This window comes from Crotalus tigris, unplaced genomic scaffold (assembly GCF_016545835.1).
Source record: "Crotalus tigris isolate CLP2741 ecotype Arizona unplaced genomic scaffold, ASM1654583v1 scf7180000024282.1769268, whole genome shotgun sequence".
Lineage (NCBI taxonomy): Eukaryota > Metazoa > Chordata > Lepidosauria > Squamata > Viperidae > Crotalus > Crotalus tigris.
Genome location: NW_024100454.1, coordinates 1,486,224 through 1,498,551, shown reverse-complemented (window position 1 = coordinate 1,498,551; position 12,328 = coordinate 1,486,224). Strand labels below are relative to the sequence as shown.

Sequence of the window (12,328 nt, the reverse complement as noted above, 5' to 3'; positions counted from 1 at the left end):
ATCTCATTGCAGCAGCACCACTGAACAGTTGTGCAAAAATGCATCAAAGGCTATCAAAATTTCTAGTGAAGATAAGTGATAAGTGCACCAAGTTACATGTCCAAGGTATCAAAAAGATCTTTACCTTGTTTTCTAGTTTCTTCTTTTGATTCCAAGCAGGTAAAACAGCGTGAAGAACGTGACGGCAGCTCAGAGCATAACCACTGGTTTTGAGCACACAGCCTTCCTTGATGTCTTTCCCTTGACCTTCTTGGGTTAATTCCACTTGGAGTTCTGCTCCTGCTTTGGCCAGAAGAGCCCTGGAAAGTGGTCCTTTGTCCAGCTGCAAGTCTCTGGCAACACTATTGACAATCACATCAGTCTAAAAAAAAAATGACACATTGGAATAGGTGATTAAAAGCTGAATGGACTCAAACCTGTACCAACCTGACAAAACACAGGCACATGCAAATATTATGTATAATTAAAAATATCTAATCTTAGACTTATACACTGCTTCACAGGGCTTTACAATCCTCTCTAAATGGTTTAGAGTCAGCATCTTGCCCCCCAACAATCTGGGTCCTCATTTTACCCACCTCAGAAGGATGGAAAGCTGAGTCAACCTTGAACCGGTCAGGATTGAACTGCAGAACTGCTGACACCTGGCAGTCTGCAGAAGTAACCTGCAGTACTGCACTCTAACCACTGCGCCACGGCAATATTTAACAGGGATCTCTGAACTTATCAATCAACAGGGAGAATATCTTCCAATGACATGAGTTCCTAGCTCCAACATACCCAACCATCTACCTACCTACCTATGTTTGCTGCATAATATTCAGCCATTCCCATTTTGCTTTCCAACCACAGATTCAAATATACAATCCTGTATTCCATTTTTCTAGCAGCTTACATCCAAAGATCTTTTTAGTACATAGGTGGAGATTGTTGGGATTAAAAGAACAAGTAAAGAGAATCACAAGTTGAGTCGTACAGCATTAGCTCTCAAAGAGGATACAAAGAAACCTCATGGACACGTAGAAGAACTTGCTGAGATTTTAACTGTCTCCTTCATCTGCACTACCATATCATTCTGAATACACAACAAGTGTTTGCACAGCAGTTTGTTAGAGTTCTTCTCCATCTTCCTTCATGCTTTCTCCTATTTCTGGAACACTGTCTGCTTAACTGCAAGCTAACTATTAATCCTGGCTTGCTGCATTTTAAAAACCCCATCTATACTTTGATTAAACCTTGCCACATTAACCACACATATCTTCTTAATTTTATATTAAAATAATCATCATCTACTTACTGTTGCCTCTTCAATTCCTTTCTTCTTAAGCAGTATTTTTAAGCCTTCAGCTGTCATCACCGTTTCAGGGTCTGCTCGGATTTTTGCAGTAGAATGCTTAGTTTTGGAAAATGGGTAGGTTGTAGCATGCTTAGTTTTGGAAAATGGGTAGGCTGTAGTATGCTTAGTTTTGGAAAATGGGTAAGTTGTAGAAAGTGAGGGCCCAAACACTTCATTCAGGGTTTCAGAGAAAGCTCGAATAGTATCATCTCTGATATCCATGAGGTAAATCTGTTTTAGGCAGCTGTTCTCAGAAAAATCTTCTAAGCTTTCTTTGATGGCGGTCACAATGGAGTGGGTAGACTCTTTTAATGGAAACCCAAAAATCCCAGAACTTATGGCAGGGATGGCTATGGAGCGATGCTGACAACGGGCTGCTAGCTTTAAACTTTCCCTCACTGATTTTTTTAACAGCTTTATGCATTTTTCTTTTTCAGCACTACACCACCTTGGTCCAACAGCATGAATCACCTGCTTACATGGCAGCTTCCCAGCATTTGTGATTGTTGCACAACCAGTCTTCAAAGGTCCATATTGCCTCACTTGGTCCTTACACTCCTTTTGTAGCTCTGGACCAGCTGCTTCCAGCAGCCTACTTGCTAGACCACCAATGTGCATCAATTCTTCATTGGATGCATTGACTATAACATCTGCCGAACACTGGGTCAAATCAGCTTTCTGAAGAATTACCACAATACCATTTCCTAGTTTCACTTCATAGCACGACTGCTGCTTCTCTCCATAGCCATTCCCATCTTCTCCAGTTTCTTCAACCTCTTCTTTGCTTTCCTGAATCCTGATCAAACAGTTAAACCTTTGTCTTGCACCATTAATGTACAATTCTTCTCGTTCTTTGAAGAATGACTCGGCCCCTGGTTTATCAATGATTATGCTAGTAGCATGGAGAGAAGACAGGATGTTATGAAAAAGCTCAACTCCCTTCAGAACTGCAACTCTGGGTCCTTCAAGGGAAATCACTCTGCGACTTCTCAGTGTACCAAAATTTATTTTTACACCTTGCCTATTTAAATTAATCCATTTTGGGCTCTTTTCCTGTTGTACATACATTACCACGGCAGCAGACTTACTTTTGATATTTCTCTGAATATATGTATGGTTGTCAACAAAATCAGAGAGCTTCTGATGGGCAGTGGCCACTTCTCTGAAATAACCTGCAATGACTATTTCACCTTCCTGTTCTTGAATTATGATGGTTTCACCTGAACAATTATATGCCTTGTACAACTGTTCTGTTAATTCCAGCCATTCATTCTTTTTTGTAACTGTGCAGTCCTCCAGTTCAATACTTTGGAAAGTCAGATCTTTCTTTAGTTCCTCCTCGGCTCTGTGAAGGTCCTGAAGAGTTCCTCCAAACAGTAGTACAGACTTTTCACTGAGTTCATAGTAGGCATTTATCTTTTGGTTCCAGAATAACAGCCGAGACAGAGACTCATTATCAACATGTTGTAGAAAAAGAAGAAGATTAGAATGAATATCAATGGGCTTCTGAATCATACTGGATATTCTTTCAAGGATGTCACTTTTTATTTTAAAAACTTCAGCAGGTAGGCCACGCAGAATTATATGTTCTTTGGAAGCATCGTAAGTTATCTTTAGCTCTGGATATGCTGAGCAAATATTCTCTTGTAGTTCACAATTGCATAAAATGGCATATTTGCAAGCAGTAATTGATATTGCTTCCTCTATCGTCAATCTCTCTCTTTCCATCTTTCTACAAGCATTTTCTATGAGCACCTTCATTTCCTCCTCTGCATCATTTACACTGCCTGCTGCCCCCACCAAAACCACTTCTCTCTTTGAGGCATCTGTTATGATCAAAATGTCATCTTTTACTAGACTGTTTCTTACGGCTTCCCACAATTCCGAATTCATTTCACGCTTGATCACTTTCTGCCGTGACAGGATCTGTGTAAGAACAGTTAAAGCATCTTCTTTCCAGATCTTAACCAAGGATCGTTTTCTCTTTGACAAGTCATGTGAAGGATGCACCATAATTTCGGGGTTTGCACAGAGCTCGGAAGGCCATCTGATCTCACAATAATGGCCTGCCATTTCGCGTGTTATTTCCTGAAGTAAACAATTCTGCTGTAGAAACCTCCAGTGGTAGGGGTCAACAGACACTGGGAAGGGATCTGGCATCTTAATTTGTAGTCTTTCTTTCCCATATACAGCAGCTCCCAAAGATTTATAGTATGGATAAACAGAAACAGGGACATTCATAAGACAATGCTTTCGCTGCAAGATGGTAGCTACAACTTTAAAAAAATAACAAGGAGGGAAACACAATTAGAAAAAAGACTTCACAGAATCTATCCTGCAACTTTTAATTAAATTTTAATTAAAATACATTTAGAGTCATTGTAAGGCACTGAGCAATTGTTAACAATAAGCTTTCTACAGTTCTAAAATCTCTATCCTCCTTCAGAAAGAGGACACTGGTAGGGGAGAAAGAATTAGAAGTATCACAGGTAAGTTACTGGCTAGATGGCAACTGCCCCAAAGACCTGGGAAAACTGGAATTGGGAAGTTAAAGTTGACAAGGGAAGCAGAAGCATCAGAGGGGTTTGATTTCTTTCCCATGTTTCTTTACCCAATTGGAGAATCTCATCCATACATTCTCTGTTTTTATATCTTCCAGTTTGCTTGCTTGTTTGGCTTGTCTGTTTACAAGTTAATGATTGTCACTTAGATCTAAGCTCCCTGCTATTTTATTTAACTACCTTGTTTCTGAAGTACTGACCTTGCTGTAGTTAGTAAAATAAACATTATTTATTCGTTGTTACTCCATTGTCAGGTGTACACCAGACAATTGGACTTGATAAGCCTAATTAAAATGGAAAACTGCAGCCATTTATTTGGAGCTTTTGTTCTGCTCCATTCAGATTCCAATTCATGGAGACACTTTTCCACGGAAGAATAGGTGGTAGTAATTTAGCTACCTGCCTCAGATGGAACTTTTTACATGGGGAGGGGAGGGAATTACTCATATACGGGCAGTCCTCAACTTACATTCGTTTAGTGACGGTTAGAAGTTGCAACAGCACTGAAAAAAGTGACTTATGACAATTTTCCACACTTACGACCATTGCAATATCCCCTTGGTCAGTAATAAAAATTCAGACGCCTGGAAACTGGCTCATATTTATGACGGTTGCAGTCTCCTGGGGTCATGTGATCACCTTTTGTGACCTTCTGACAAGCAGCCAGTGGCGAAGCCAGAGTCACTTAACACCCACGTTACTAACAACTATAGTGATTCACTTAACAACTGTGGTAAGAAAAGTTGTAAAATGGGGCCGAACTCACTTAGCAACTGTCTTGCTTCACAACATAAATTTGGGGCTCAATTGTGGTCGTAAGTCAACGGCTAGCTGTAGTCCAAAACTCAGCCAGAGAGTTGGAGGGTACAGATCAGGAATGGATCAGCTGGCTTCTATATATTGTAATCCAGAGGTCCCCAACCTTTTGGGCACCAGGGACTGGTTCCTTGGAGAGAGTTTTTTCTGTGGACCAGAGGGTGCGTGGTTTTGTGTGCTGCCTGCATCTCATGGATGGGGCTTTGCTTTTTTATGCGGACCAGCTGCTGGCATGCTGCTGCCCAGTACTGTCCACGGACCAGGGGTTGGGGACCCCTGTTGTAGTCTATTAGATAAAACGATTATGAATAAAGATCTGGGTTTGGCAAAAAAGAAAAAGAAAAGAAGTGGGAAATTTTCCCACACAAAAGAGTATGGTTCCAATTAGGACATTTGTTTCACTGCATGTCTCTCTTATTTCCTTGCTGCTTCTCTTGCTGCTGCTTCCTTCTCCTCTTACTCAACCACTAGAACTAGTCAAAGACAGCCAGGATCTCCCTTGCTTTTCCATTTTCACAACAATTGCTTGTAAAGCAACCACTATAAAACTTTGCAGCTGCCAAACCTCCCTGAAGTGGAAAGTATTGACCTTGGAAAAATGTGAAAAAAAAATTTCACATCACTGATTAAGAACAACCAAAAACAAAATCCACTTATGCTGGATTCAACAAAAGGCCTACCTAGTCTATTTTTTTTATTTCCACAAGGATCCATCAACAAAAGATAACATTATGTCTTCCTCCCAGTTGTTATCCAGTAAATGTCTTGAGAGACCAACTGTTTCTGAATCGGGAGGTGATATAGCAACAAAGATGATTAGGGGACTGGAGGCTAATACATACAAGGAACGGTTGCTGGAATTGGGTATGTCTAGTTTAACAAAGAGAAGGACGAGGGGAGACATGATAGCAGTCTTCCAGTATCTCAGGGGCTGCCACAAAGAAGAGGGAGTCAAGCTATTCTCCAAAGCATGTGAAGGCAGGACAAGAAGCAACGGGTGGAAACTAACCAGAGAGAAGCAACCTAGAACTAAGGAGAAACTTCCTGACAGTTAGAACAATTAACCAGTGGAATAACCTGCCTCCAGAAGCTGTGAATGCTCCAACACTGGAAGTTTTTAAGAAGAAACTTTGTCCGAAATGGTATAGGGTTTCCTGCTTGAGCAGGGGGTTGGACTAGATGACCTCCAAGATCCCTTCCAACTTTATCATTATTATATGTTCCATAAATGTGCCCAATACTTCTTTGTTTCATCACCCTACATTAAAACATATGCCAGGCCCAAGAATAACTGGATCCTATTTGTTTTTTGCATTCATTTAGTATTTGCACTGACCAAACAAAACTATATTTAGCGAAAGTTCAACCCCACACATTACCTTTGCTATCGTGAAATGTAATTATGGCAGAATTGTCTTCAGGAATGTAGCTGTTTTCCAGCACCAGACCGCCACCATGCTTTTTGCTTTCAAAATAGATAACAATATAGTCTTCAGGAATATCAGGGGGAATATTTTCAACCAAAATGCTTTTAGGCATTTCCAAAGATCGAGCTGAAATCTTTTGTTGCTGAACTCTGTGGTATTGGTTGAACGTTTTGATAAATGTGTCTGTTTCTGCAAACAAAATTGAAGCATAAGTAAAAAAAAAAAAAGTTAGATAATATCACTGATTACTTAATCTCCATTCATTCTATTTCTTCATGGTAAAGTTGCTGTTCTAGTCAGGCAAGTATGCTCAATACAGTCTACAGAAAGTCCTCAACTTAGGACTGATTGCTTAATGACAATTGAAAGTTACAACTGCCTCGCATACCCCCACAATCTTGATCAGTTGCAGTCTCCCTGCAATCACAAGACCATAATTAGAAATTACACCTTCCTGGATTCTAGGCCCTTGACACTACACTAAACCTTATTAAAATTATTTTAAGTACATAATGTATAAGACACATTTTTCAACACAGGAAGGAATTTTCAACTCCTCTGCACTTATTTTCCCCCAAAAGGCAGAGACCCTCTCTTTTTTGGTTGAGTTTTGATGCTGTGAAACTACGAAACTGCAAAAAGAGTCTTAATGGTCCTAACTGCCCTCTAGCCTGGGGCAGACCTACTCTGGTCTTCTAATATGAAAAAAATGTAATTCTACACTGTATCTTTAAATTCCCCACTGAAGATCTCTCTTCATTCACTTTTCCTGTAAGAGAACAGAACTGAATGACTCATAAACTAATGGCAGTATTTTGTAATCATTTCCTTTTTAAGGACTATGGCTTAATCCATTGTTCTTATTATATTTTGTTGTCTGCATTTAATACATTATATTGTGTAAATGCAGACTGATTCTTTTCAGTTTGATTCACATGCACGAATAATCAACTGACGTTTGCTTACATACATGTACAAGTGTTTCCCTAAATTAGTGACACCTAAGAAACCGCTTTGGCTGAGATCAAACCAATAATCCATTTATCTCACTGTTTCCTGCACTTATTGGTTACAGCAGAGGTCTCCAACCTTTTGAGCACTAAGGACCGGTTCCGTGGAGAGAGGGGGCGTGGAGGGGGCGTGGTTTCATGTACTGCCTGCATCTCGCGGATGCGGCTTTGCTTGTTTGCGTGGACCAGTTTCTAGCATGCTGCGACCGGGTGCCGGTCCACGGACTGGGGGTTGGGGACCCCTAGGTTACAGCATTTCACAATTTCTCTCTTAAACTTAACTGGAAATGCCAACCATTGAACTTTGGAATTCCACACTTGATAAAGTCTCACCATGCCACAAAGGCTACCAGATGGTGGCTGCAAAAATCCAGTCACTAATTTTCTGGATCTTTCTGTTGTCCTCTGGGACGGTCTGGATTTTGAGACAGCCCTTTGTAACCACCAACCACAACCTGAACTACAGAGTAAACATAGCCACTTCCAAAATCATATACCAGTGGTGGCGAACCTATGGCACGCGTGCCAGAGGCGGCACTCGGAGCCCTCTCTGTGGGTATGCACGCTGTCACCCCAGCCCTGCCTACCACTGCAGTCCCCTCCTCACCAGCAGCCCCCGGGCGCGGCCTGCACGGAGTAGCATAGCCAAGGACATAGCCAGGCAGCATGGACAAGACTTCGCCCTCATGCCCCATAGCGTACAGATGATGCTGCGGGGTGTGGGCGGAGGGCGTGGCTGCCATGGTGCTGCAGGGCTGCCTGGGCGATCTGCTGCAGCGGGCCATGGAGGTGGTGCGTGGCCCTGCAGATGGGAAGAGCAGGGGGCGGAGCAGGCAGGGAGGGAAGCGGAGCAGGAGGTGGTTTGGGGGCACTCAGTCTCTAAAAGGTTCGCCATCACTGTCACATACAGTGAGCACAACAGTTTAGATAAAATACATATATCTTCCAATGGACCCTCCAATCTTCCTCAGAGAATCAAATCTTTTTGTGATTTTTCCACAATATCTGATGGCTGTAACAATATTAACAGTGTAGTCAATCTTTGGCCGGAGGCGTCCAACTTTTTACATTTGTGAATAAAGCAAGAATGCTTATTCCAGATGTTTTATTAGAGAACCATCGTAGAAAATCAGAGTGTGCCATCATTTAATAATGCAGAGGAAACTCTCAAAGGACTGCATGGAAATCAACCTCTGCCTGCTCGTTTTTTCACTCCACCAATTCTAAGGAATACAATCTTAAAAATTGATGCCATCTGTACAGGCCAATGTGAATGCCTAGTTTCCTTCTGTGTTATCTTAAAACCCTTAGCTATGTGATAATTGATGGTTTTAATGTTTACATCTGTCATGTCTTCATTAAGCCCAAAAAACTCCTTCTTTTTGTCACATCTTGCTCAATGAAAAGCTCTAAAGAATTTGAAAGTGCTATATGGCTGTAACCAAGGCATAAAAAGCATGTTTATTAACTTATTCCTGATGCTTTCTTACCAATAGGCTTGATAAAAGTGATGACAGCCGCACTGCACTCAGGCACCATTTCCACATCAAAATCCTTATCTTCTTCTGAAAGGCCACTCACAGTCTCTACCAACAGAATGAGCATACACTCAATCATAGTCTCTGGCACATTTTCAAGAACGACTAGAGAAGATGATGTCTCAGATGGATCTGGCTTCAATTCCTGCTGGTATTTTTTGACATGAAGTACAATTTTACTTATTTGGTGATGATCTCTTTGCAAAACCTCTCGAGCATCTAGTTGAAGAGAAAGATATTTTTTTAAAAAAAACTAACATTCCACAAACTATAGAAAAACATCTAATCAAAGTCTTCCACTCCCCAAAACATGACATTTCTTCCCCTTTATCCAATGTTGCCTCCCTCGAAATTATAGCCTAATTAGATCTCAGTTCCAATGTCCAGTAAGATGTGGGTAACCAGAGGTTAGAGACTGCATACAACGTATAAATATATTGGCAAAAGCAAGTTCAGGTGGGAAACATGCAGAAGTCATGCACTCATTCTGCAGTGGATAGACAACAGCTAAAATGATGATGAGTGTGTGTGTGCGCGCGTGCAGTACACACAAATACATATACATGCAGTACATATGTATATACACCTTTCCTCAAATTTCATTGTATTGTCTTCATTGTTCATTTGGTGATTAAATTTTTAGGGGAAGTGTGTACATTAAGACTGCAGTACACTAAAGAGAAGGGTGAGGACAAAAATTTAGAAACCCCTGCTGTAGACGGCAATGTTTGCAGAATGCTAAAATGTAAATGGCCTCCACCTTGGAAGATGACCAAATCTTGTGAGAACTCAACATTCTCTTATGAATTTGTGTGAAACAGGGGAATTGAGATTTTGACTGTTTTTCCCTTTTATAAGGACCCACGCTTTGTTCAAGACCAGAAAATGCACTTCCCCAAATACTGTCCAACTTGTGACATGATTTTCATAGCCAGAACAAAAAAAGTAGAAATATCCCATCTTTTCAAAATAGATAAAAGTTGGTATAGAATTACCTGCTTCATTTTCAAAGGTGACGATGAATTGTTGTCCATCTTTAAGGCAGGACTTAATGGGCCCCCCGCCAGAATGTCTCTTATTCTCAAAGTATAGCTCCAAGATGTAGGTCTGAATTTCACTGCCTGCATCTGTTGTTACCACCACACTGAAGCCCTCCTGGATGGCCATTCTTCCTGCCTCCTTTTCTGCATAATCTGAAGCATCATATGAACTGTAGTTTACAAAAGACTGTTCACCTACAGTATATAAAATGTAAACAAAAGCATTATTTGAATTAGAAAGATATACTGACTAAACCAGCATTTCGCCAGCAAGTGAAATAATTAAAATAATATCACTTACCAAATTGATGGGATTCTTTAGCTACAACAGGCATCTAAAAGTAAGACAACAACCATTAGAAAGATGACATTGCTTGCTTTTTCAATTGATTTTAAGTAAGATCAGTTTCATAATCTATAGTTGAAAATTCATTTGAAAAAATTAACCTGTCAATCCATATTACGAGAAAAACTATTGCTAATTAACCCCCTCCCCCAAAGAGATGAAATTCAGCAGCTAACAACTGAATAACCACAAAATGAAAAAATGAGTAAGCAAAATTATTAGGGTTCCAAAAATAGAAACGTATACAATTCATTTTTAAACCTGTAAGATCTCCAGATCAGACCTCTACCTCAGAAACAAACTATCCTAGAACACTTCCCTGAACTTGCAAGCTAGAGGGACAATTCCTATTGGATATATAGGTCCCTCCTTTACAAAACCTACTCATTGGGCATTCTCACTCAAACTCTCCAAAGGCTCTTTTTAATAGGTGTTACATGCACTGCACGTATTTAAAAACAATAAGGTTTTGCATGCCGCCATTTTGTTGAAATGGCCTCATTTGTACTCAATGCAAAATTAAAAATACATTGTGCTCCATGTCACAGAGACTATCGTTGCGGACACCCCTGGCAATAAAATCCTAACTTAGAACTTCTTCTTCTTTCTTCTCTAGATCAATCTTTAGACCAGTGGTTCTCAACCTGTGGGTCGGGACCCCATTTGGGGTCGAACGACCATTTCACAGGGGGTCACCAAACAAGGCTGTCCACCATTTTTCCCCCTTTTCTTTGGCCACGCCCATGGCATCCAGTGATGTATAAGTGGTTGGGGGTCACCACAATATGGGGAACTGTATTATGGGGTCACGGCATTAGAAAGGTTGAGAACCACTGCTTTAGACTGTCCGAATGAAGCACCTTTTTGGCTTTGTCCTTGGCCAAAAGTAAGTCGTTATCAATACATGTTTCTGGTAAAAGCCAACAAACCAGCAGATGGGCTAGCTTTGCATCTCTCCACAGCATATTGTGATCCGCTAAGAGCCTCCACCTGAGCATATTGGTTTTATGCTTAAGAGCTCCAATCCTCAATTTATTCATGGTCATCCAAGTTGTATAAGGAAGGTTGGATCCTTCAGCCATATCCTCCTTTAATGTTCTTCCTTGCTCGATGGTTTCCTTCCTCCATCTTTTGATTCAATTTTGTTCTAGCATACCCCCAAGAATGTTTGTTCTTGCCATAAAGCTTTTCCTAGATCTCAGTTGGCAGATTTGGGGCATATGTCCATTCAGAGAATGTTGAGGATCATTCTTTTGCTTAGTTCTCTCAGTGTCTCCTGATCTTAGGTGGGGCAATGCCAGCGAGAGGATATATTTTCTTGACATCCTGTCACTAAACATACTGCTTCACTGATATCAATTGGTTTCACCTATGCAATGCACCCCATACTAGGACAGCATACTCTGCTGCAGAAATGGTGAAGGCCAAAGCTGATGGGCACAACACAGATGGCCGAGTTCCCCATGTATAGCTTATCAATTTCCTGACAATATTGTTCCTTGAGCTAACTTTATCCTATTTGCACTAAAGGTAGCAAATGGCTCAAGTATATACTTATAAAGGCTTGGCAATCATATTGCTACACTGAGACATACTGCAGCTTGTATGATTTTAATTCAGAAAGGGGTGTGTGCCCAAATATTTTTGTATGCAAACCAACATAAGATTTAGTGTAATTATTACATTTTTATCTTCTCCCTCTGTGTATGTATATGTCTGTCTGAAAGCAGGTAGCATCCCTAATACTCCTGCTTCCCATTTTTCCTCCAAATACCCTGTGAAATGGATTGGACTGAGACAGAGGGACTGGCCCAAAGTCACCCAGTTGGCTTTCATGCCTAAGGTGTGGGGGTGGGGGGTAGAACTCAATCTTTCCTGGTTTATATGCCAGGACCTAAACCACTACACCAAACTGGTTCTCTGTTACATGCCTAAGGCTACTATGGTTAGTTCCACAAACCATCCTTAATTGTATATATGAACTAGCACAGCCATAGTCTCCAAAACAAAGGTGTATGGAGGATACAAAGCACAGATTTTATCTATGTAATTGAACTATTCTAGTATAGTGCACATACTTACCTGGCTTGGATCTTGTTCTTCCAGTGGCACATTTTTATTAGGTGCTCCTTCTGCTGAAGGCAGAGAGACTGTTAACTTCAGTGTCTTCATTCCTGGCAGACTGAGTTCATGGCTCTTAATATTAAGAACACTCTGTCTCACTGAAATGTAGAAAAGGATAGCTATAATTTGA

General features: G+C 40.7%; 1 protein-coding gene across 3 annotated transcripts in view; it reads right to left on the bottom strand.

Annotated features, from left to right (window-relative positions):
* LOC120299208 (protein mono-ADP-ribosyltransferase PARP14-like) overlaps nucleotides 1-12,328 on the bottom strand; it is a 32,033-nt gene that overhangs the window by 16,910 nt on the left and 2,795 nt on the right. For all 3 annotated transcript variants that reach the window (XM_039323779.1, XM_039323780.1, XM_039323778.1), the window contains exons 2-8: nucleotides 12,157-12,296; nucleotides 10,030-10,063; nucleotides 9,684-9,923; nucleotides 8,641-8,907; nucleotides 6,093-6,329; nucleotides 1,298-3,612; nucleotides 125-361 (exon numbers count right to left, since the gene is read on the bottom strand). In XM_039323779.1, coding sequence (XP_039179713.1) covers nucleotides 125-361; nucleotides 1,298-3,612; nucleotides 6,093-6,329; nucleotides 8,641-8,907; nucleotides 9,684-9,923; nucleotides 10,030-10,063; nucleotides 12,157-12,246 — 3,420 coding nt within the window. In that variant the 5' untranslated portion in view covers nucleotides 12,247-12,296. The remainder of the gene's footprint in view (nucleotides 1-124; nucleotides 362-1,297; nucleotides 3,613-6,092; nucleotides 6,330-8,640; nucleotides 8,908-9,683; nucleotides 9,924-10,029; nucleotides 10,064-12,156; nucleotides 12,297-12,328) is intronic.